The sequence below is a fragment of the Mus musculus genome, chromosome 3 (genome assembly GCF_000001635.26).
Source record: "Mus musculus strain C57BL/6J chromosome 3, GRCm38.p6 C57BL/6J".
Lineage (NCBI taxonomy): Eukaryota > Metazoa > Chordata > Mammalia > Rodentia > Muridae > Mus > Mus musculus.
In genome coordinates this window covers 88,103,880-88,127,225 of record NC_000069.6, presented here as the reverse complement: position 1 = coordinate 88,127,225, position 23,346 = coordinate 88,103,880, and the positions used below count along the sequence as shown (strand labels likewise).

The window sequence follows — 23,346 nt, the reverse complement described above, 5'->3', positions numbered from 1 at the left end:
CTTAACCACTGAGCCATCTCTCCAGCCCCCTTGTTTTGCTTTCCTTTAATTAAATTTTCTCTTTAAAATAATTAGCCAGGTGGTGGTGGCGCACACCTTTGGTTCTAGCACTCAGGAGACAGAGTTAGGCGGATCTCTGAGTTCAAGGCCAGCCTGGTCTACAGAGCAAGTTCCAAGACATCCAGGGCTACACAGAGAAGAAACCCTGTCTCGGAAGACCAAGGAGAAAAACCATTTATTTAGTGCTGGTCATAGTGGCACATGTCCTTAATTCCAGTACCCAGGAGGTAGAGGCAGGTGGGATTCTGTGAATTTGAGGCCAGCTTGTTCGTATAATGAGTTCCAGAACAACTCGAGTGAGTTTTAGGACTACACAGAGAAACCCTGTCTTGAAAAAAAAGATGATTTTTTTCTTAATTAAAAAAAAAATAAAAGTAGGGCTGGAGAGATGGCTCAGAGGTTAAGAGCACCGACTGCTCTCCCAGAGGTCCTGAGTTCAATTCCCAGCAACCACATGGTGGCTCACAACCATCTGTAATGGGATTTGATGCCCTCTTCTGGTGTGTCTGAAGATAGCTACAGTGTACTTATATACATAAAATAAATAAATGCTTAAAAAAAAATAAAAGAATTTGCTGCTGCAAATGCCTTTACGCCTTGGTCATCACAGACCAAGAGTCACTTGGAGCTCCCTGCCCTGGCTGCCAGCGAAGGGCCCTGATGAATCCCACACTTCTAGTGGTAGGAAAGTCTTGAAAAGCAAACATTGTAATAAGTTATTTTCCTCTGTGTTGGCAGTGCTGGGAAGGCGGAGGTAAGAGAGTCAGGAGGTCAAGGTTACCCTCAGAGACGCGGGGAGGTCAAGGCCCAGCCCGGGATGAATAAGTCAGACCTTGTCTCAGAAATAAAAATAAGCTGGGCAGTGCTGATGCGCATCTTTAATCTCATCTACAGAGTGAGTTCCAGGACAGTCAGGACTACACAGAAAAACCCTGTCTCAAAAATAAAAAATAAAAATTATAAAAAGGTTTAATATTTCTGGGGCCAGCATTTTTGAGAAATGCTGCATGACACACCTGAATTTAACAAGGCATTTAAGTAGGTTTGCTTGTGATAGCTTTTATTTTATATTTCTGGAGAGAGGCTCTTACTGTGGAGCCAGTGAGATGCTCAGTGGGTGGGTAGCCTGAACTACCACCTGAGTTGCGTCCCCAGAGTCCACGTAGTGGAAGGAAAGAACTGAAAGTTGTCCTTTGAGCACCTCCAGGTGCTCATCGCAGCACGCATTTGGCCACCACACAAAATCAGTAACTGGAGAAAAAATAATTCTTCGGAGGCAAAGTTGCACTGTCTAGTCCTAGGTGGCCTGGAACTTACTACATAGACCAGGCTAGCCTCAAATTCACAGAAATCTACCTGCCTCTGGCTCTCGAGTACTGGGATTAAAGGCATGTGCCACCAACACCAGCATTTACTTTTATTTTTTAAAAATGATTTATTTTATTTATATGAGTACACTGTAGCTCTCTTCAGACACACCAGAAGAGGGTATCAGAACTTATTACAGATGGTTGTGAGCCACCATGTAGTTGCTTGGAATTGAACTCAGGACCTCTGGAAGAGTAGTCAGTGCTCTTAACCGCTGAGCCTCTCTCCAGGCCCGTAGTAAGTACTCTTAATGGTTGAGCCATTGCTCCAGGAAACACTTGTTTTTCTTGATCTTGACAGATTTGCTCTCTCTTTTTTTTTTCCTGGTTGAGAGTCCTTGATAACCTCAGTTGTCTACGGCCTGGTGTTTTATCTGGAGCAGCAGAGGCAAGGGGACATATACAACTATGTACATGCCTTGGAATTTATTAAGTGAGTCTAAAAATAGTAAGGACAGCCAAATCACATGTCAGGTGCTGAAATCCTGGGAGGTGCCCATCGCTGAGGCTGGGTGCCTCCCAGCTGGAGTCTCTCACTAGGAGGTGGCCACAGACAGTCACAGCAGCAGCAACAAAGCTAGCTGAGGCCAGCCTGGTCTACACAGTGAGTTCAAAGACAGCCAAGGCTATGCAGAGAAAGCCCATCTTGGAAAAAAAAAGTATTATTATAAAAATTAAGGGCTGGGCAATGGTGGCACACACCTTTAATCCCAGTACTTGGGAGGCAGAGGCAGGTGGATTTCTGAGTTTGAGGCTAGCCTGGTCTACAGAGTGAGTTCCAGGACAGCCAGGGCTACACAGAGAAACCCTGTCTCAGAAAATCAAATAAATAAATAAATAAATAATAAAGTTTTTGTCCTGGGAGGTGGGTGGGTGGCTCAGCAGGTAAAAGTACTTGCTGCCAAGTCTGGTGACCTAAGTTCAATTCCTGCGACCCATGTGGTAGAGAGGATTGATCCCTACAAGCTGTCCTTTGACCTGACAGGAGTCTGCCTCCCTGATCTTTCCCCAGCTTAAAAAAACAAAACAAAACAAAACAAAACAAAACAAAACAAAACAAAACAAAAAAAACCAGAGCTGGAAGAGGGCTGGCTGTGCTGGAACGATGGCTCAGTGGTTAAGGACTCTGGCTGCCTTTGCAAAGGATCCGCACTGAATTCCCAGCCCCACATGGCAGCTCACAACCCTCTGTTACTCCAGGTTTAGGGGATCTGTCCCCCATGATGGCCTCCAAAGGCACTGTGGTACACAGTGACATACACACTGGCAAATCTCAAACACTTAACTTTAAAAATAAGGAAATGTCCTGGTTAGGTTTTGTCAACTTGACACAAGCTAGAGTCACCTGGGAAGAGGAATTTCAGTTCAGTAAACGCCTGTGTCAGATTGGCCTGTATAGGCATTTTCTTTTTTGTTTGTTTGTTTGTTTTTGAGACAGGGTTTCTCTGTGTAGCCCTGGCTGTCCTGGAACTCACTCTGTAGATCAGGCTGACCTTGAACTCACAGAGATCCACCTGCCTCTGCCTCCCAAGTGCTGGGACTTGGAATGTGCCACCACCTAATTTTTTTTTTAATCAAGAAAAACACCAAAAACAAAGGTTTATTGAAGTATAATTAGTACGTCATAATATTCAGCCCTTTAAAATATACAGTTGAGTGATTCAATATTTAAAATGACCAAAGCCAAATAACCTTGCTATAGAAAATATTTTCTCTAAGAATTTGTTCACTATTTTTCTTAAAGGAACTATTTTCATTTTATTACTAAAGTTTGTAGTTACTCTCATTCAAAAAATTTAAATTATAATACTGAAAGGGATTTCTCAACACTGTCTGGTGAAATGTGACAAACAGCCCTGTATCTTCCATTTACAATCTAAATAAAGGTTCATTATTTAGATTGCCATTATCACTATCCAATTACAGAAAAAATATATATATACACACACACACATTTTTCCCCCCCAGTGTCTAGACAAACCTAGCACCATGGGTTAGGCTGGTAATCTCACTGACTCACTGAGCTATAGTTCTGCACGACCCCCTGAGACAGACACTAGCTTAGGCTGGCCTTCTGCTCCTCCTGCTTCGGTATCCTGTATTTGTGAGATTACAGGCTTGCACCACTGAGGCCAACTCTAATTATAAAATGTTTTCATCATTCCCCATGCCCTAGGTGCGTGCCTTCCTTTTCCTGGTGACTTGTCATTGACTTTCTTTTGGTGTCATGGCTCTGTCTGCCTTGGGCATTTCACATGGGAGATCTAACACATGGCTGTCCAGGCTGACTTGATTTGTGTGTCAAGCTTTGTCTGTGCTTCAGAACCCTGCTGCTTTTGATGGCTACTACCCCACTGTGTGGACGGCTCTCCTTGAGTTTATCCAGGTATCAGTTGGTGGATATTTGGAGCTTTTACAAACAATGCTAACATGAATACTTATGAAAGACTTTTGTGTGAATATATGAATGCTCTTTTTAAAGGCTTGCTTTTATTTGATTTGTTTAAGTGTCTTGCTTGCATGTATTTATGTGCTCTGTATCTGTGCAGGCCAGAAGAGGGTACCAGCTCTTTTGGAACTGGAGCTACCAACGGCTGTGAGCCACCATGTGTGTGTGTGTGTGTGTGTGTGTGTGTGTGTGCGTGTGTGTGTGTGCTGAGAACTGAACCCAGGTCCTCTAGAAGTATTCAACTCCTGAACCATCTCATTTAAAATATGTCCTTCCAGACAGGGTTTCTTTGTGTAGCTCTGGCTGTTGTCCTGGAGCTTGTGCTGTAGACCAGGCTGGCCTCAAACATGAACTTTTGGTTCCTCTGCCTTCAGATGCTGGGGTTACAGGTTTACACCTCCACATCTGTTTTTATGCAGTGCTGGGAATCAAACCCAGAGCGCTGTGCTTGCCAGACAGGCTCCCTCCTAGCTGAGCTGTAACCCCAGGTGTTTTCTTCTAAGGGTTTCTATAGTTATGTTTTTTCATTTAGATCCCATGAACCACACTGAATTTTTTTTCCCAACACTGGGGAGGCTAAGACAGGAAGATCACAAGTTCAAGGACAGCTTGTACTATGTAGTGAGACTCTGTCTCAAATAATAGCATTTGCAGGTTAGAGAGATGGTTCTCAAAAAAAAAAGGATACAAGTAAAGATTAAAATTAAGAGTGGGAGAGCTAGAGATGGCTCAGCGGTTAAGAGCACTGACTACTCTTCCAGAGGCCCTGAGTTCAATTCCCAGCAACCACATGGGAATTCAACTACCATCTGTAATGGGATCTGATACCCTTTCTGGCGTGTCTGAAGACAGCTACAGTGTACTCATATCCATAAAATAATTCTTTTTCAAAAGAATCAGCATTTGCATATGTTGTATGACAGGGTTTTAGGGCTCAATGCCATTGTTTTCTAAAAGTGTGAATTTCTGGTTTTTCTCAGGACCATCTACTGAAGTCAACTACCTTTCCTTTGCAGGGATTCAGCCTAAGAACTTGGGCAAACTAGACAATTACCAGACCAGAGAGCCACTAAATTATATACCATTAGCCCCTGGGGCATTGTTTTGTTTTGTTTTGTTTTGTCTGAGACAGGGTCTCATTTACCCAAGCTAGCCTTGACTGTGGCGTGTAGTCAAGGCTGGTCTTAAATATACTGCCTCTACTGTCCTGTGCAGAGATGACAAATGTATGCCATCATGCCTGGACTAGAATACTTTTTCTGCTGGTTGGCACTTGGTATTATTTTTGATACTCCCACCTGCAGGGTATGTCAGATTGGGCCTTGGAAGGTAGGCCCAGGTGAATCAGCTTGGGCTTACTGGGGACTGTTGGCACAAGGCGGGTGTGTGTGTGTGTGTGTGTGTGTGTAGCCAGGGAGTGGTGGAAGGAGACAATCAATGATGAAGTCCTGTGATGCCCTTTACGGCTTAGCCATTGTGACATTTCTCCGTGTGGTGTGTGGGGCTGAGATCGTGACTGCCGTGTATTTGTGGGGGTGGGGTGTGTGATCCTGCAGCAGGGCAGTGTCAGAACTACTTGGTGAGTGTGAGATTTTTTTTTAAAAATGTTCCTACAACTGAGCAGGCAGAGAGACTACGATCCTGGTACATTTCACTGTCACCCAGGGCAAGGCAGCACTTGAAGTTTTTACTGTGACATGTTAAGGAGGAGGAGGAGGCTTTGAGTGAGATTGAATGTGACAAGGACACAGATACTGGGTGACAGAATGGAATGGAGCAGAGGCAGGCAGGCTGTGCCAGGAACATGTGGGCGCCCAATAGATGCTGCTGAGTTCAAGGGTCAGCCAGGTGTCCATCATCGTCCCATCCCCCACAGGCCCCGGTAGATTCCCGAAAGCAGGGAAACTTTCTCCATGGAAAGGGGACAGAAGGAGCTGTGGCTCATGTGGAATGTCCAGGCTTAGGCACGGCACAGACTGGAGCTGTGTACAATGTGTATGTGGGAGGTGGGGTGGGGGGGAGGAGGAGCCGGTACTGGGCTCTTCTCAGCCTTAGCTGTTAGAGTGGCCGGCTAACTGAATCAATCCTGAGCATGCCTTCCTCCTCTCCCTCTCTGTCCCTCTGTCCCCTGTGGTGGAAAGAGAGAAAGAGACGCCACTTCCCCAATGTGTGCAAGCCTGGGCAGGCAGACATAGTGGGCCTGTGCCCATGGCGGGGAGAGGCTGCTGAAGGATGCATCTCCGAATTCTCACAAGCTGCACCCCAGAACCTGATGGCTGTACTATAGCAACAACGCAGGGGTTAACATAGGAAATAACATTTTATTAAGAGGAAATCTAGAGGGCAGTGAGGCAGGAAGATGGGAGATGTGGGGAGGACAGAGATGGCCAAGGCTGGCCTACAGGTCTATGAGAACCACCTGGAAGTCAGCTCTGAGGTGACGAGAAGATGGCAAGACAAGAACTCTGAGTTCAGAAAGTGAGAATTAAAACCATGATTAAGGCCACACAACAATCAGGTTAGAATAAATACCCCAGTGACCCACATAAGAACCACCACAAGTGGGGAAAGGAGATTTGAGGTGTGCACTCAGCTGTCATGGACATCAGCAAGTGCTGCACCAAGTCAAGGCTAGGACAGGATGATAGAGGTGGCTGAGGGGCACAGCACAGAGGGACCTGGGCTGTAGGGGACAGCGACACCCATGGCTTATGAAGCGGAGTTGGGCAGACAGCCTGGCCCGGGCTTTGGAAGCCCGTGGAAAGGAAGGGAGATAAGGCTGCTGGGCAGTGCTAGGACGACTGGCGGACACCGTGGTGACCACACGAGAGCAGTAGCGACACAAAACCATGGTTCTTTGCAGGACTGAGTGCAGGCTCCTGGTTCCCGGGGATGTGGTAAAAGCCACCCGGCCGGACCTGGAGCATGGCCCACTTCAGCCAAGTAGGACAATTCCTCTTGGGCGGGAGGGTCAAGCATTGTGGCCCGAGCTCTGGTCTTCGGAGAAAAGAGCTGGGTAATGGAGAAGCGCAGCAGCCAGTCAGCTGAGAGGCCTCAGTTCCGCCTGCATCCGTCACTTCCGAAGGAACTTCTTGTTGAGCAGGAAGATGAGGAGATTGACGTTGACTTTGGCTTTGTTAAAGAGTTTCATGACAGCCACACCCTCATACTGCAGCTGCAAGAGGTCCTAGGAGGGAAGAGACAGGGAGGGGGAGTTAAGAGCTTCTGGGAGTGGCTCGGCCAGCCCGTGAGATGCTAGTGTCACACAGCCTTACACCTGCCAGAGCACCGGGCACTGAAGCGGGGCGTTCAAAGCCCACTTTGCAAATGAGAAAAACAGGCCCAGGGATTTGAGCCAATGTCAGGCCAAGTGGAGCCAGGACTTGAAAGCGGGTTTCTTACTCAAGGCAAACACCGGAGAATCTGTACTGAAAAATCACGGCTCCAGATCAAGCCATGGTGGCACACACCTGGAACTCCGGCACACATGGGGAGAACGTGGCAGGATAGTTATGAATTCCAGGCCGGCCTGGGCTATAAAATAAGACCCTTTCTCAAAAATAAAGAAACAAACAACAGGTAGGGCTGGAGAGATGGCTCAATAGTTAAGAGCACTTGCTGCTCTGGCAGAGAGCCTGGATTTGGTTTCCAGCACCCATATCAGATGTCTTACAACTGCCTGTAAATCTCGTTCCAAGGGGTCCTCTTCTGGCCTCCCTGGACATCTGAATGAATGTGTGCATACATATACACAAGTAAAAAAATAAAATATATCTTAAGAAAAACAAACAGTAAATATGTCTGGGCATGGTGGTGCCTGTCTTTAATTCTAGCATTTGGGAGGCTAGCCTGAGCTACAGAGTGAAACGTTGTCTTAAAAACAACAACAAAACAAAGGAAAACAAATAAATATAAAAGCCCTGGTTCACATTGGATGTTCACACTGGTGGCGCAAACCTGTAAGCCCAGGAGGCTGAGGGAGGAAGATGGCCTTGAGTTTAAGACCAGCCTGAGCTACAGGGGACATGCTACCTCAAAAAACAAAAAAAGATAGACTGGAAAGATGGTTGAGATGAGAGAGAGGCCTTGCTGTTCAGTCATGAGGAGCAGAGTTCAGATTCCAGCACCCACATCCCACAAATGACTGTAACTTCAGCCGCCAGGGATCTGGTGTCCTCTTCTGGACTCCATAAGCATATAGGTGCAGGCACTCACCCATCCACAAATAGATCAAATATACCCTAAGACAGACAGACAGACAGACAGACAGACAGACAGACAAGGGGTCTAAGGGTGTCTCAGCAGAGATGGCGCTAGTGGAGTGAGAACCCGAGTTTGGAGCTTCAGCACCCACAGTGGTATTCGCTATAACCCAGCACGGGGAGGCAGGGACAGGTAGAGCCCAGAGGCTCCCTGGGTAGCCAACCTACTCAATACAGTGAGCTGGCAAGAGAGAGACAGGTCCACGTGAGCGCATCCACACCCTGCACCCCATCCACATCCGCACACCAGCAATGGAAAACAGGGCTGGGATATAGTTCAGCTGGCAAAAGTGCTTATCAGAGACCTGAGTTGGATTCCTAGAACCCATGTAAAAATAATACTTTAAAAATATGGGCTTGGGGTGTAGCTCAGTTGTCTAAACTGTGTGAAGCCCAGGTACTCCATAGATCAGCTGTGGTAGCACACTCTGCAATCCCAGCATTTGGACAGAGGCAAGATAATCATAAATTCAAGGCCATCCTCAGCCAGTGATGGCCATCCTAGGTGACAGGAAACCTTGTTTCAAGTCAAAACGAAATCACTGTTTCCCCGAACATCAGCTAGGGCTTCGGTCAGTTCCCTTAACCTTTTAGCCTCAGAGACTATAGAACAGGTGAAGGCTGCAGAGTGGGTAGGAGGTTAAACAAGGCAGTGCAGGGAACTGAACCTAAAGCCCAAAGGGGTATTTTGTTTTCCAGTGTTGGGATTTAACCTTTGATACCATGTGTGCTAAACAAATACTGTACAGCTGAGCTATATCTCTAATCCCTAATTCATATTCTCATTCTCTCTCTCTCTCTCTCGTTATATATTTATTATATGTATGTGAGTACACTGTCGCTGTCTTCGGACACTCCAGAAGAGGACATCAGGTCCCATTACGGATGGTTGTGAGCCACCACGTGGTTGCTGGGAATAGAACTCAGGACCTCCGGGAGAGTAGAGAGTGCAGTGAGAACACACCTGACTCTGCCTCCCAGTACAGAATTAAAGATGTGTGGCACAGGGGAAGAGAGAGCTTTATCTGTGCGTGTGCATATACATGTGGTCATTTACGCCACAGTACATGTGGAGAGGACAGGGGACAACCCACCGGAGTCAGTTCTTTCCCTCCACTGTGGGTGGCCTTAGGGATCAACACCCAAGTCATAGGCTTTTTCAGTAAGTAGTGTCATCAGCGGAGCCATTGCCAGCTCTGGGCCTTGAAGTTTTGATCCTCCTGCCTCAGCCTCCTTGGTGCTTGGATTACAGACCTGCACTCATGGGTTCGGCTCTGGCAGGTAATGTAATTAGTGACCTTACCTGGTAGTGGAGCTGAAACTTCTCCATGTCCACACCCAGGAACTTGGCATTGACGAAAAACCTTCCTGCCTCGTCTCCAGGAGTGATGTCAAAGATGACGTTTCTGAAGCTGTGAGGGATAAGACTCAACACGGGGCTCCTCTGTTCAGAGCCCCACCCCCACTCCTCTGCTGCTCATTGGGGCGGTATGGTCCCATACCAAGCTTCTCCTTTGCCAGGCAGGGCCTGCTCTCTCTTCCTCTGGTTTGAGCTCTGCCTGTTTAGTCTTTTTGCGTGGTCCACCAAGCTGTTCTCACCTCCCAGCAGCTTTCCCAGAATCCTTACTAGAGCAGGAATATGCCCACTGCTCTCCGCTCTGCTCCAAGATGCCCCATTTCCCCACCTCCTTCCTTTCAACCCAGTGCCCCTTTCAGAGCTTCATTCCAGCATTGTCCCTCTCTGGAGACAGGAAGAGTCTGACATTCTGTCCCCCAAGGACACATACTGAGAAACAGGGAGATCTTCAATTTCCACCAAGACGCCCTTTTCTAGGAGCTGGGCGGCTGTGTAGTGAAGAGACGGCTGCTTCTTCCCCTTCCCAGAACTCCTGTTTAGAAGAAAGCCCGGAGACAAATGTTCAACACTGGCTGTTGGCTCTTGGTGGCTGGCAGAAGACACCAGGCCCCAAGGAACCTCCCTGCTGTGGGAGGTGATCTGGAACCACAGACACCAGGGTCAGGAGCAGGCAGTACCACACTAGGATGAATTCCTAGCCAGGGTTGGGAGATGGCAGGGCAAAGGTGGATGAGGAGTGGTGGGGAGGGAACCAAGAGCTTAGGGTTGGGTTTCCAGCACCTACTTGGGTTTGGGGGCCAGGTGGTCAAGGCAGGCCTGGATGTATTGGTTGTAGTAGTCACCCTGTTCCTCATAGAAGATGGTTTTTGCATCTAGGCCCTGCAGTGTGGTCCGGAGCCTCAGCATCTCTGCCTTCCGCCGTTGCCGGTGCCTACGCTGGTTGCAGATGTCCTGAGGATGGGGGTGAGGAAGCAGGTCAGCACCCTTCATAAATCCTAGAACACCTCACAAGGCTTACTGTGAGGACATTCAAGAGAAATAGAAAGAGGTTGTGGGGCAGGAGTGGCTTAGGGCAGAATGTCCACCTAGCATACAGGTTCCATTCCCACACCAGGACATGGCCACCCGGAAGGCTGCTTTACCCAGGAGACAATCTAAGCATACTGTACACACCTAACAGCCCAGGCAGGAACTCAGAGCCTCTCTCCAGGTTACCATGTCCCAGGGGAAGAGAGCTGGGAGGAAATCTGTCTGTCTGCTTAGTCCTAGGACCTTTCCTTTAAAAAGAACCCTGGAAGGGGATAGGGCTAGAGAGATGGCTCAGAGGTTAAGAGCACCATCTGCTCTTTCAGAGGTCCTGAGTCCAATTCCCAGCAACCACATGGTGGCTCACAACCATCTGTAATAAGATCTGATGCCCTCTTCTGACATACAGGCATACATGCAGTATAGAACAATGCATACATAATAAAATCTTAAAAAAAAAAAAAAGGAACCCTGGGCCTTTCTCAAGTTGGAGGCAGTTTGGGATGGCACCCACTGGAGAAGACTGCCTTTGGAATGCCAGCACATGGCTTTACAGCAGCCCCACGTAGTCCTGGCTTGGGTTATCACCTTGGCCAGCTCGTCTACAAGTCCCTGGTAGCAGTCACTGGCCCTGACCAGCCCCAGGCCCTGTAGCCGACGCAGGTTCCGCAGAACGCGTTGCTGCTTCTCCGACAGTGACAGGAGACTGTGTGCCATTAGTGAGTGGTGTCGTCGAAGTGGCTCTGGTTTCTGGGTGTCACAGGCTTGGCGCCAACACATCAACCGACGATGGGCTTCTTCCTGGGAGGGCAGCAGAGACGATGAGGGGGTCCTGGGCCCTAACATCCTACTTCAGACCCCAGAGCCTGGGAGCCCTATTCACGTTCTACCTTCCCAGCCTAGGTCCTGGGGGGTGGGGGTGGGGTGGAGATGGGGATGATGGAGAACACACAGGCAATGCCTTTAATCCCAGTACTCGGGAGGCAGAGGCAGGCGGATTTCTGAGTTCGAGGCCAGCCTGGTCTATAGAGTGAGTTCCAGGACAGCCAGGGCTATACAGAGAAACCCTGTCTCAAAAAACCAACCAACCAACCAACCAACCAACCAACCAACCAAACAAACAAACAAACAAACAAACAAACAAAAAAACCCAGACATAGAAGAGTCTTAAGGATCATCTATGGTGGCCCAAAGCATTTGTATAGACCAAGGAGACACTGGCTGCTAACAGCTTCCCAACCCAGCATGGTGCTCTCTGTGGGCATAAAGTGTAGGTGGAGCCTGCCTAACTGTTTTGGGCCATGCCTCTGCCTGCCACTACCACTTTTACTCAGGGAACTAACTCCTGGTTTTGCCCTTACGCCAACCCCTACAGCAAGTCCACCTGGCATCCTCTCTTGCCTCCAAACCCTCCAACAGCCTCCATTTCCAGAGCAATTCCCTTATGTGGTTCTCAGAACAGACTGCCCCTCAGCACTGTCCTAACCCCTGCACGGTACAGGGAGAGACTGAGAGAGAGACAGAGAAAGAGAGAAAGAGAGAGAAAGAGAGAGAAAGAGCGAGCGAGAGAGCTGCTTAGGCTGCTCCTTCAGCTTGTGACCCTTGGCATCAAGGTCTGAGGCTTGGCCTTCTATGTGCCCACTGGTCTCTGTGGCAGACTAAGGGTGAGGTGGTGTCTAAGGCTTAGCTGTCATGACTGTCCTGGCTACTCACATGCTCTCTGGGAGCCGAGGAGGTCAGGATCTCTTCCAGGGACTCCCCAGGGTGGAACTGGATGAGGTCGGCCAGCATCTGTTTGGTGCTGCAGGGAAGGGCAGGGTGAGGACCAGGAAAGGTCTGGACAGGGTAGGCCAAAGAGCCAAGGATAAGTGGATCCTGCCCCAGGTCTGGACTGTTGGGGATGCCCAGGATGCAGAGAGAGGGAGGGTCCAGGGGGAGGCGGTGTCCCTGAGAATACTCTCCCCTAAACTGGCCTCCTCTGATCCCTCAGCCCAAGTATTCACTTCCTCCTGGTAGCCACCCTCATGTCTGCCCTCTCCCTCTGGGAAGCTCTCTGCTTGTGTCTCCAACTCTTGTTGACAGCGACAGCGTGTGAATGAGTGGAGAGCTGGTTCAGGGAGCTGGTGCCGCTAACTGGTGCAGATGACCAGCCCAGCCCGCCGTGCTGCTTCATTCCGACTGAGAGGCGTGAGGTGAATTCCTGGCCTGCGTTGATAAGGCAGCTGTCCGAAGTCTGTGCAAGCCGGACACTAAGTTCCATGCCCCAGACTCACGTAAAGATGGAAGTCATTCAGAAGAACTGAGTGCACAAGGCTGTTCTGGCCTCCACACGTGTGCCGTGTGACATGTGCTCCTCCAATCACACATGTACATACACAGGAGGTCCCGTATCCAAAAGTAAGTGAGCCAAAGCATAGTCTGCAAGCACCCTGCTGCCTCAGGCTCCTGATCGTCCCATGCCTTCAGCTACAACTCCAAGGAAAGGCTGAGCACTTGCCCAAGACTATTCTGAGTACGGAGATCGTGAGCTAGGCTTCAGGGAGAACTTTCTGAAGAATGGCGGTAGGGGAGGGGTGGCAACAAGGAAGTATGACAGCCCTCTCTGAGTGGGGGCCCTGTATAGGGAGGAGGGCTACCTGGGCCTCCACACCCACCTCAGAAGCAGACTTTGGTTGCTGTTGTGGTCAGCATCTGTCTCCAGCCCTTCAAACTTGTTGGTGAGTGTCAGGGACACTTCGAGCCTGCTCAGGTCCACATGCCCGTCTGTGGCTATGTTGTCCCCTGCGATGGGGTGAGAGATGAGTGAGACAGGCACGCAAAGATGGGGGTCACAGTAGAGGTGCTCTTCTGTATACCTTTGAGGAAGCCCTCCCACACTGTCCCATGGGACCATACCATGCCCTCAACCTTGACACCCACGGACCTGAATTACCATCACCCAGCCTCTGTATGATCTCACTCTGGGTACCATGCAGCTTAGAGGTGTTGGTATCATCCTACTGACACTGCCCCTCCAAACCCCTCTCATCCCAAGGTTCCAGAGCTAGACACCTAGACCAGACCTAGTCGACTTTGCCCTCATGTCTCTTCTGATGATTGTGCGGCCATAGCTTGGTCTCTTCTACCATCAACATCTGTGCACTGGCCACAAGGCTGTGAGTCTGTGTACATCAGTCATGGGGAACAGAGAGGGGTACAACGAGCTGCCCATTGACAACCACCCCTGAAGGCTCCAGAAGCCAAGAAGGCACATACCAATGAGGTCAGAGATGGTGGGTGGCTCCCCAAGGTCTTCTAGGAGCTGGTGCAGTGGGTCTTGGTGACCTGGGGCCAGCTGGTCTTGGTGTTCGAGCAAGAGCTGTGGATGGTAGAAGGAAAGAGGGTGCAGAGATAAGCCAGGCTTGGTTTTGGGGGGTGGGGCTCAGGGCTGTGTGTGGAATTCCGGCCTAGCCCTCTGGTGCTGACCCCTTACCCTGTGTGTGCCGATGAGCTCCCCTACAGTGATGTACACCATGGGTTTGGCCACAGCCACCATGTCTGAGTATTCATCGATGGCGAAGCGCTCCTCTGGCTCTGGTACCCGGCAGGCTCTGCAGATGAACTTCCTGTCCCAGAGAGAGGACATGCCAGAGTGAACTGGGATAATGTGTTTACCATGGGGATGGCCACCACCCACATCAGGTCAGTTCTTGGTCCCCGCTCTGCTCTTGTCTGCTCTCAGTGTGCCACCCAAGCTGGCTTGCTGATGCTCCTCTCTGTCTCTGGGAGGCTTTCTGCTGCCTGCCACTACCTCCCATAGACCCTGTGCCTCTGGAAGTGAACCAAGGGAAGTGGAGAGAAGTCCAGGGAGGAAAAGGGTGATAAGAGTTGAGACCTGAACTTGAGATGCAAGTCCTCCAGGTAGTCATTCAGGACTCGAAGGTGCCGGCTCTCCCCAGAGAAGATCTGGCCAGCAGCAGCGTGCTGTAGGAGCTGAGCCACGGCTCCCAGCGCATGGCGCTGTGGGGCGGCCAGGGTGCTGCCTGCCGCCATGGCCACAATGTCAAAGGCATCAGGAGCGACCACAGCTGGGTTCAGGAAGCGGTAGTACAGGAGGTTCCCAACCACCTGAGTGCAGAGGAGAAATTCCAGAAAGGTCTGGAAGCCACCTGGACAGCCGTGGGTCCACATTCCCCACTGGTGGGCAAAGCTCGGGGTACAGGATGGGGCCCAGTTCTTCCTTTAGATACATATGACATCATTTGTCATCCTGTCTGTTTGGGGATCATTGGCAGACACAGGAGGGTCTTGGAGGTGGCAAAAGAGACAACACTTGCCTTATAGATGTCCCTCTCGGTGGCATTGGGGAACTTCTTCTCCAAGGTTGTTTTCAGGACTTTGGCCATATACCTCATCCCATACCTTAGGGACAAAATAGGGAAGTTATGGCTCTTCTCAACCTCATCCCTGACTCAAGGTACGAGAGACTAGCAGCCCCTCCCCTCTAAGCTCAGCCCCTCTAGAGCTGAGCCCACATACATTCCACCTTCTAGTGCTCCCTATGGCAGACCTCTATCTCCTGGTGCTCCCCGTTGCAATCTTCCACCCCTGGGCCTTTGCCCTTCCTCCTGTCCTTATGTTGTACCAGGGACAGGGCCCTAATTGGCCCCCTACAGCGCTCCCTGCCTCCAACTCTTTGTTTTTGAGACAGGGTCTTGCTATGTAGTAGAGGCAGTCCTCAAATTCATGATCTCAACCTCTGCCTTCCAAGAGCTGCTACAGTTGTGTTGTGTGCCGACATATCCAGCCCGAGAACCTTTTACCTGAGACCCTCTTATTTCCCCACTGACCGCCTCTGCTTACTATATACCTCACCATCCCTAGGGAGGCATGCTATGCTGTCTTCTGGGTACTCAACGGCCCAGGAAGCTCCAAGGCAGCCAACTTTGCCAGCTCCCAGAGGTCCTGAGTAGCCTGGGCTGGGGCAGGGCCTGACTGCTTGCCTCCTCCTCTCAGCCATTTCCTTCCCAACTGCCCCTGTCTCCTGGTGAGGAAGACTGGAGTGAGCACTCAGTCTCTCGGGGGTTTTGTCAGAGCAGTGGTGTTATTCCAACCTAATTTCTTTGTCAACTCCTGTGACAGGTTTGCTACACAAACCTAATCAGACTGTGAGGTGTTTTTTTTTTTTGGGGGGGGGGGTTGGTTTTTCAAGACAGGGTTTCTCTGTATAGCTCTGGCCATCCTAGAACTCACTCTGTAGAACAGGCTGACCTCGAACTCAGAAATCTGCCTGCCTCTGCCTCCCAAGTGCTGGGATTAAAGGCGTGAGCCACCACTGCCCAGCCTCAGACTGTGTTAAAAGCTATCTCCACACCTAGCGAACAAATGGAGATTTAAAACTCATTGTGTATCTCTCTCCTTAGACTTCAGTCGTTTCTTACTCCCAATTGCAAAGCCTCAATCCATCTCAATCCAGTTTGGGGCTGTTTCCCCTTTGGCACTCAACCTTGTCCTCAGCACTAAGAACCAAGTCCAGTGGCTGAAGGATCTAGACGATACTCGTTCATAGTTTCTTCTCTATTTCTTCTGAGTCAGGGTTTCTCTGTGTAGCCTTAGCTGTCCTAGAACTCATTTTATAGAGTTCTCTGTGTAGCCTTAGCTTCGAACTCACAGAAATCCTGTCTCTGCCTCCTGAGTACTAAGATTAAAAGCACCCACCACCACACCCAGCTTCAAATAGTTTTCGACAAAACATTTATTGAGTGATTTTGTTTTGTCTTGTCTGGAGACTGGGGTCTCATGTAGCTTAGACTGGACTCTAACTTGGAAGTTTTATTTGTAGTAAGGTTTGTTTATAGCCTGACTCCCCTGCATCTACCTCCGGGTTACTGGCCGATTTTTAAGAAGAGAGCTGGGGGCTGGAGAGATGGATCAGTGGTTAAGACCACTGGCTGTTCTTCCAGAGAAAGATTCCCAGCACCCGCATGGTGGCTCACAATCACCACTAACTCTATTCTCAGGGGATCGCTCTGTCCTGGCCTCTGAAGGCACCAGGTACACACATGGAGCACAGACATGCATGCAGGCAAAACATCATCACATTAAAAGGGCCAGATGTAGTGGTATATGCCTTTAATCCCAGCACTCGGGAGGCAGAAGCACGTGAGTCTCTGTGAGTTTGAGGCCAGCCTGGTCTATAATAGCAAGTTCTAGGACAGCCAGGGTTATGTAGAGAGACCCTGTCTCAAAGAAACAAAGTATGGGAGGGAGGACTGTAACCATGAAGGACGTTACTAGATTGAAATACTAATCTTTGACTTTGTGGGCCAGAGAACCCCATCTTTTCTCCAATTGTTCTCAGACAAAAGTATCTCTCTGTTATTTTGGACTCCCCTTTGACCAGTGACGTAACACCCACACAGACCCATCTGTAGTATCCCAGGTCAGTTTGCTGGCAAGGGCTTCAACATACCTGAAGCCGCTCCAGGCCCCTCTGTCTGCCTCCTTTCCCACCCGCTTCCCTTAGAATATCACGTGTGCTGTTCTCCCCTGCCAAACCAGCCTGGCCCTGGGGAGGTGGTGACACATACGGAATGTGGTCCACAGATGAACTGATGGCGACAAAGAACTTCTCAGTCAAGGTGAGGAGACTGCGCAGGGAGATGTCTAATCGTCTCTGCACTTCAGAGTGGCTCAGAGCCTGCTCAGGGGTGACGTCATAGGGGAGATGGCTGTGGGCAGAGAGATGTGGTAAAGCTGGTGTCCCCTTCTGTTGCCTCCCTTCCCGGGCTTTCTCATCAATTTTTCTATATGGGCTTCTACAGATAGGCTCAAGACAGACCATTCCAAGAGAAGAGCCAGAGAAAAAGGCAGCACTCAGCAAGAACTATAGCAGTGAGGATTCACAGCTTAGGAGGGAGGATGGAGGACAGCAGCAGGGAGGATACACAGGGAGGAGGGAGGACTGCAGCAGGGAGGATACACAGGGAGGAGGGAGGACTCAAGTGCTACCGAGCAGCTGGAACAGAGCAGGGAGAAATGCCTGCCAGACCAAAGGCAGATAGCAAGGTACTCTATCAAAATCATCTTTGTAAACTGTGGTAGCAGAGAAAGTCATGGCCCAAGTCTCCTATAGGCGGGGCATCACCTCTGCTTTCGTATGTCACCTTCAAATATTCCCAGGCTTGCCTACAGAGCAAAGCATGCCCTCCCACGTCCTGCTGGCTCACCTGCGCTGTCCAGTCTGGGCCTCCTCCTGGTTGATCCAGCTCTTATAGATGTGGACAGGGTCTGTGTGGATGCTGACTGACCTGTCTTCTAGCACATCCTGGATGACCTTGCCAAGGATCTCCTGCAGAGCGCTCTGTCCCCGCCCATTGCGGTAGAACCTCACCACCAGTCTCACCACTGTGGGGTTGCCTGTCACCACATCCTGGGGCTGTTCCACCTTTGACCTGTGGTGCAATAGGTCACTGGCCTCATGCCTTTAAGGAGGACATAGCTATCTTTCTTTTGTCTTCCAGATTTTGCCTGTTCAAGCCAACTCTAGTGCCCACCCTAAGAATGGTCCCGCTGTCTGGATGTCATCCTTCCTGCTGACAAGTCAGCCTGCCACCCCTGCTGTGCTGTTGCAGAGCCTTACATACTTCCTATAAGGCGAAGAGTGGACTCCTGATACCATCCTAGGTGTGTAACAACAGCTGCCATCTCTGACCCACCTTCCCTGTCCCCCACACTGGAGTCAGGAGAGCATACTTTATTTCCTCCTGGAGCGCCGTCCTGAACAGCTGGAGCAGAAGGTAGGCCTCCCGACGGTTGGAGGCATAGTTGTACAGACTGAAAATCACACCTTCCATGAACTTGGTAGTTTTGTTCTGGGGCATCTGAAAGATCAGCTTGGCCAAATAGATGGGCTGAGTCTGTGAACGATCAGGGAGACAGAGGGCTAGGAATGGTCTTGGAGAATTAGCAATCAGATGAGTTACAAAGGTTTTCCTGATGTGGAGAAAGTATCACCTTTCCCAGGGCACTGGAACAGGGCATGAAGAAAGGCAAAGAAAAGGCCCTATGCTCAGGAGGTGATGGAGGCTTCTTGGATTTTTTTAATTGCTTTGGATTCTTAGTGTTATGTGTGTGCTGAGCAAGCACTCACCACCGTGCTACCATCCCCCTACACCCCCAAGGCTCCTCCTGGGAAGAACTTTTTGCTCACCTGCAGCAGGTAGAAGAGGTGCTGGTAGGCTTCTAGCTTCTGCCGTTTCTCTCTGCTCAGTGACTTTAATCCCTTCTGTTTGTCCAGGATCATCATGTCCGACAGTTGCTCCTTATTCTTCTTGGTCAGCTTCTTGCAGTGGGAGACTACCTCCTGGATGTGGGTGTAGGGGCAAACCAATGAGGCTGGACTGGTACCAAGCATGAAACATATGGTCCAGACTCAGTGACTGGGAGAGCCAGGGCTCATGAGAGGTGAGAAAGCCCTTGCCACTGCCCACAGCTCCACTTGGCGCCTCTGTTTTCATAGGTGGGGCTTCAGAGCTCTGGGCTGCCAGGCAGAGGCCCTGTGCCTATTGGGGCTTTTCCTTTTATTTCTTATCGACTAATATACAATCTCATGGGGGAAGACGTGACAGCAGCATCAGCCTGTTACTCCACATCTGAATGTAATTTATAGGAGCTTCCGTATCTGTCTCTGCATTCTGCCAGGGAAGAGATCAACTCCTTATTCCAGCGAGCTAAAGGGGAGACAGACTTTGAGGTTAACTGATTGATCTCAATCACCCATGGCCCCAGCACTAGGACTCGGCAGAGCTGGCCGTTCATATTCTACCCGCAGGGTTCTTTCTTCTGCACTACACACATCCAATAGCTGACCAAGGGTGGAGAACCATAGGCACAGGGGCCTGAGCCAGGTGGTAACCTACACACATCTGAAGGACCGACTGAACTACCAGTTGAAGAAGGGGCAGGGCTCTCTCTCAGGAGCGGCAGGTCTTGGGGCAGCTCACCTGCAGGGTGATGCGGTTCTTGACGAGCAGACCAATCTTGATGTCCATGAGGTTGAGGTCCTGCTCCAGCTGCTGGTTAGAGCGGATCTTCCTAACCACTTCCTCTTGGAGCTTTAGCAACTCCGATTCAGCTGAGAAGTCCTCCTGACTCTGGTTCAAGAGGTGAGCGAATTTTCGGACTACACAGAGGGGAGGATGGCGTGCGTGCACTGGCAGGAGGGGAGACATTGGTCAGGCAAGTGTCAGCAAGCCTCTGCCAGCACCTGCCCCATGACGACCCCGTGCCCAACCCCAGGCCTCTCCTAACTGCTAGGTCTACCGATAAGCTTTGTCTCACATCTAGAGATGTCACGGCTGTTCTCTATACCCTTCATGTACCAACCATGCTGGCATCTCTGGTGACTTTTCCCACCAAACCAGGGCCACAACCCTTCTCCATGGTCTGCAAAAGCACCCTGGTTCTATCGCACCTGTCCCCCTTCCTGCTGGCCTGACCCGTCTCTCATGCCCACCCCCCGCCTGTCGTCTACCACATAGCTCTGCCCGCTGCATGTAGCACCTGTGAGGAGTGTCCTTGAGGTAAGGTGGTCAACTTTATAATGAAGAGAAAAAAAAATCAAAACCAAATAAAAAAACAACAACAAAGCCAAACAAAATCCTACAACAAAACTCAAAAAGAAGCCTCTGAATTAAGCTTCGTGGAACAAGATGACGACACATGCCATGTTCACTGTGAGACAGGCAGGGTTCCTCATGTTATCACTGGGTTGGTGCTCCTGTGGTATGATTATGCAGTCCTAGCTAGCCTTGAACTCAGGATCCCCCTGCTCTGCTTCTCAAGCAGCTGCTACCAGGCATCATCTTGTGTGTGTACTTGTGTGTGTGTGTATGTGTGTGTGTGTGTGTCCATGCACTATTCAAACAAAGGCTGGAAGAAAAGCATCAGAACCCTTGGGATTGGAGCTACAGACAGTCGTGGGCTGTCATGTGTGGGTACTTGGAATTGAACCTGGGTCCTCTTGAAGAGCAGCCAGTGCTCTTAATCACTTAATCATCTCTCCAGCCTCAAATTAAGTGGTTTAAAAACAAAACAAAAACCCAACAAAGCCTCAATGGGTCCAGCGCTGTGGCACCCATCTTATGGATGAGTTTCCAAAGGCAGAGAGGGGTAGGTGCCGTGCCCCAGGTTACCCCGCTAGCAATGAAAGAAGCAGTCATGTTTGGAGGCTGAGTGATTGTAGGCTCTGTGGCTAGAGAGAATCCAGTAAGGGATCTAGGCAAAGAAGCCACTGGCAGATACTGCGCAGCTGCTGCTTTGGGAGGGGCCAGCAGGAGGGATCTTAGGGAAACAAAAGTGAGCCTCACTCCTACATGGGAGCAAAGAGGCTGTGCAGTCCCACCTACTGTCCGCAGGGGGGCGGGGAAAGAGCAGCAGCAGGGTCAGAAGCTGGGAATCCAGTAGGCCTGGAGTATGGCACACCATGGTGTTTTTGCTTTCTGTAAATATGATTTGAGTTAGAATCATCTGAGAAGGATCCTCTGCTGAGAAAATGCCAGACTGGCCTGTAGGGAAGTCGTTGGGCATTCTCTTGATTAGTGACTGACGTGGAAGGGCCCAGTCTACTGTGGCCAGGACCATCCTTGGGCAGATAGTCCTGAGAAAGCAAGCCAAGAGGAGCAAGCCAGGGCTGGCAAGATGGCTCAGTGGGTAAGAGCACTGACTGCTCTTCTGAAGGTCCTGAGTTCAAATCCCAGCAACCACATGGTGTCTCACAACCATCCATAATGAGATCTGATGCCCTCTTCTGGTTCGTCTGAAGTCAGCTATAGTGTACTTATGTATAATAATAAATCAATCTTTAAAAATTAAAAATAAACCATCACGTAAACATTAAAAAAAAAAAAAAAAAGAGGAGCAAGCCAGTAAGCAGCACCCCTCCACGGCCTCCTCTTCAGTCCCCTCCTACAGAGTTCCTGCCTGGAGTTTCTGCCATGACTTCGTTCAATGATGAACTGTGGCATGGAGGTGTAAAGATGAAATTAACCCTTTCCTCCCCTGCTTGTGGTGTTTATCATAGCCATGGGAATCTAACTAAGACAAGGTGTGAGAAAGTACAGGAGGATGGGGGGGGTGCGGCTGGAGGGGCTGGCTGGGGGTGGTGCTGTGGCTAGGAGGCTGGACCTCAGGCAACGGGAGCCACAGCACGTTAATGGGACAAGCAGCAGGACTGCTCAGCTACAGTGGAGATGTTACAGCCCCATGAAGAAGTGGGCAGGCTGGTCCAGTCAGCCCTGAGAATCAGGACCTCGACCTCACGGACACCAGAGATCAGCCAATGGGAATCAGCTTAGGCACAGGATTAGTGGATTAAAATGGTTGCAGGGATGACAAGTGACCACCTCTGACAGGAGGAATTAGTGCAGAGGCCACCACACCACACAGTACATACGTGGTCCATTCTGGGAGGATGCTGGGCCGAGGAAGCTGGAGGAGTAACTTTCCCCCAGAAATACTGAGGACTGGAGGGAAGGAAGGAAGATAAAGGGCAGGCAGAGCGTGTAACAGCAGAGGAGATGGCGGGGCGGGGCGGGAGGAAGCAGCCCAAGCTTACAGCCAGAGGGAGGACGACTAAGCGCAAGCCGCCCAAGGCCCCCACCTGAAGCACAGAAAGGAAAGGGTCCTCCTGCTGCAGGAATCCAGAGCAGGAGGTGATCAAGGAGATGGACCAAAGTGCTAATTCACGCCCAAGGCTGGAATTCTAGACTTGCAGGACAGGGACTAGGCTGGGAAATGGGACTCTACCAGAAAGTTCTTGCTACACATGCATAAGGACCTGAATAATACGAAGTGCCAGGTGCAGAGGCACATGCCTGTAATCTCAGGCTGGGAGGTGCAAACAGGAGGGTCCTGGGAGCTGCATAGCCAGTGAATGAGCCAAGGAAAACAGCAAGGCTAGAAGTTCAGGGAGGGGAGAAAGCCTACCACAGGGGAATAGGTATGTTAGGCCTGCTCAGAAAGGACCTGGTCAGAGGAGCCTTGTCTATGACAAAACTATGTGCTACTGGGAGGTGAGGACTCTACACTCCTCAGATAACCTGAGGATGGCCTCACCCTTTCCTGCTGTGCATCCTCAAGGGTGACACAGAGACCTGTCTAGCTCTGGGTTTCTATCTCCCCAGCATACCTAACATCCTGTAGTCATCACGGGCTTTCCTGGCTCGGAAAAATGCTTGAATCTTCACAACGGAGTCAACCTAGCACGAACACAAGGGAACAGGGTGGCTGTCCTTCCGTGCACTTTGCTTTGATCTCTGAGTACAGACAGGTGTGATGGGGGCAGCACTCACGTTCTTCTGGAAGTATCGCAGACGCCTGAGGTATCGCCTCCGTGCTGCCCACATTCGGGCCCAGGCCTGGATCTGAGAGGTGAGACGCTACCTTCAGAACCTCGGGCTGAGACTCACCCTCAGGCCCTAGACAATGCAGCCAACTCCAGAGCCACGGGAGGTGACAGGATGAAAATGTGTTCTAAGGATCCCTCAAGAGAAAGGAATTTGCCCAAACCACCACAGTTACCTTGATTATAGCATCCAGGTTCGCTTTAAAATGCTGCAGCCGCTCCTGGTAAGCCTTCCGTTGTCTATAACCCCGCCAGTGAGCCTGCAGAGCACAAGAGGGAACCTAGCAGCCTCCTTGAGCTTACTCAGGCGGCTTTATTCCGGGCTCTCTAGGATGCTCTGGTGGTCTGAGTGAGAATGGCCCTGTACAGGCTCATATATGTGAATGTTTGGTTGGTTCCCAGTGATGGAGTGTTTAGGAAGGATCAGGACATGTAGCCTT

The 23,346-nt window shown here is 50.3% G+C and overlaps 1 protein-coding gene across 2 annotated transcripts in view; it reads right to left on the bottom strand.

Moving 5' to 3' along the window:
* Nucleotides 1-6,177: 6,177 nt before the first annotated feature.
* The window catches only part of Iqgap3 (IQ motif containing GTPase activating protein 3), a 39,047-nt gene continuing 21,878 nt past the window's right edge, over nucleotides 6,178-23,346 (bottom strand). The window contains exons 20-38 of one of the 2 annotated variants that reach the window (NM_001033484.1): nucleotides 23,083-23,166; nucleotides 22,854-22,925; nucleotides 22,691-22,760; nucleotides 19,506-19,714; nucleotides 18,713-18,865; nucleotides 18,256-18,419; nucleotides 17,730-17,954; nucleotides 17,091-17,231; nucleotides 14,838-14,922; nucleotides 14,396-14,628; nucleotides 13,994-14,126; nucleotides 13,777-13,879; nucleotides 13,176-13,302; nucleotides 12,235-12,322; nucleotides 11,110-11,322; nucleotides 10,280-10,446; nucleotides 9,926-10,027; nucleotides 9,442-9,550; nucleotides 6,178-7,063 (exon numbers count right to left, since the gene is read on the bottom strand). In NM_001033484.1, the coding sequence (NP_001028656.1) occupies nucleotides 6,950-7,063; nucleotides 9,442-9,550; nucleotides 9,926-10,027; nucleotides 10,280-10,446; nucleotides 11,110-11,322; nucleotides 12,235-12,322; nucleotides 13,176-13,302; nucleotides 13,777-13,879; nucleotides 13,994-14,126; nucleotides 14,396-14,628; nucleotides 14,838-14,922; nucleotides 17,091-17,231; nucleotides 17,730-17,954; nucleotides 18,256-18,419; nucleotides 18,713-18,865; nucleotides 19,506-19,714; nucleotides 22,691-22,760; nucleotides 22,854-22,925; nucleotides 23,083-23,166 (2,592 nt within the window). In that variant the 3' untranslated portion in view covers nucleotides 6,178-6,949. The remainder of the gene's footprint in view (nucleotides 7,064-9,441; nucleotides 9,551-9,925; nucleotides 10,028-10,279; nucleotides 10,447-11,109; nucleotides 11,323-12,234; nucleotides 12,323-13,175; nucleotides 13,303-13,776; nucleotides 13,880-13,993; nucleotides 14,127-14,395; nucleotides 14,629-14,837; nucleotides 14,923-17,090; nucleotides 17,232-17,729; nucleotides 17,955-18,255; nucleotides 18,420-18,712; nucleotides 18,866-19,505; nucleotides 19,715-22,690; nucleotides 22,761-22,853; nucleotides 22,926-23,082; nucleotides 23,167-23,346) is intronic. The other variant, XM_006501643.3, reaches the window with a different exon arrangement.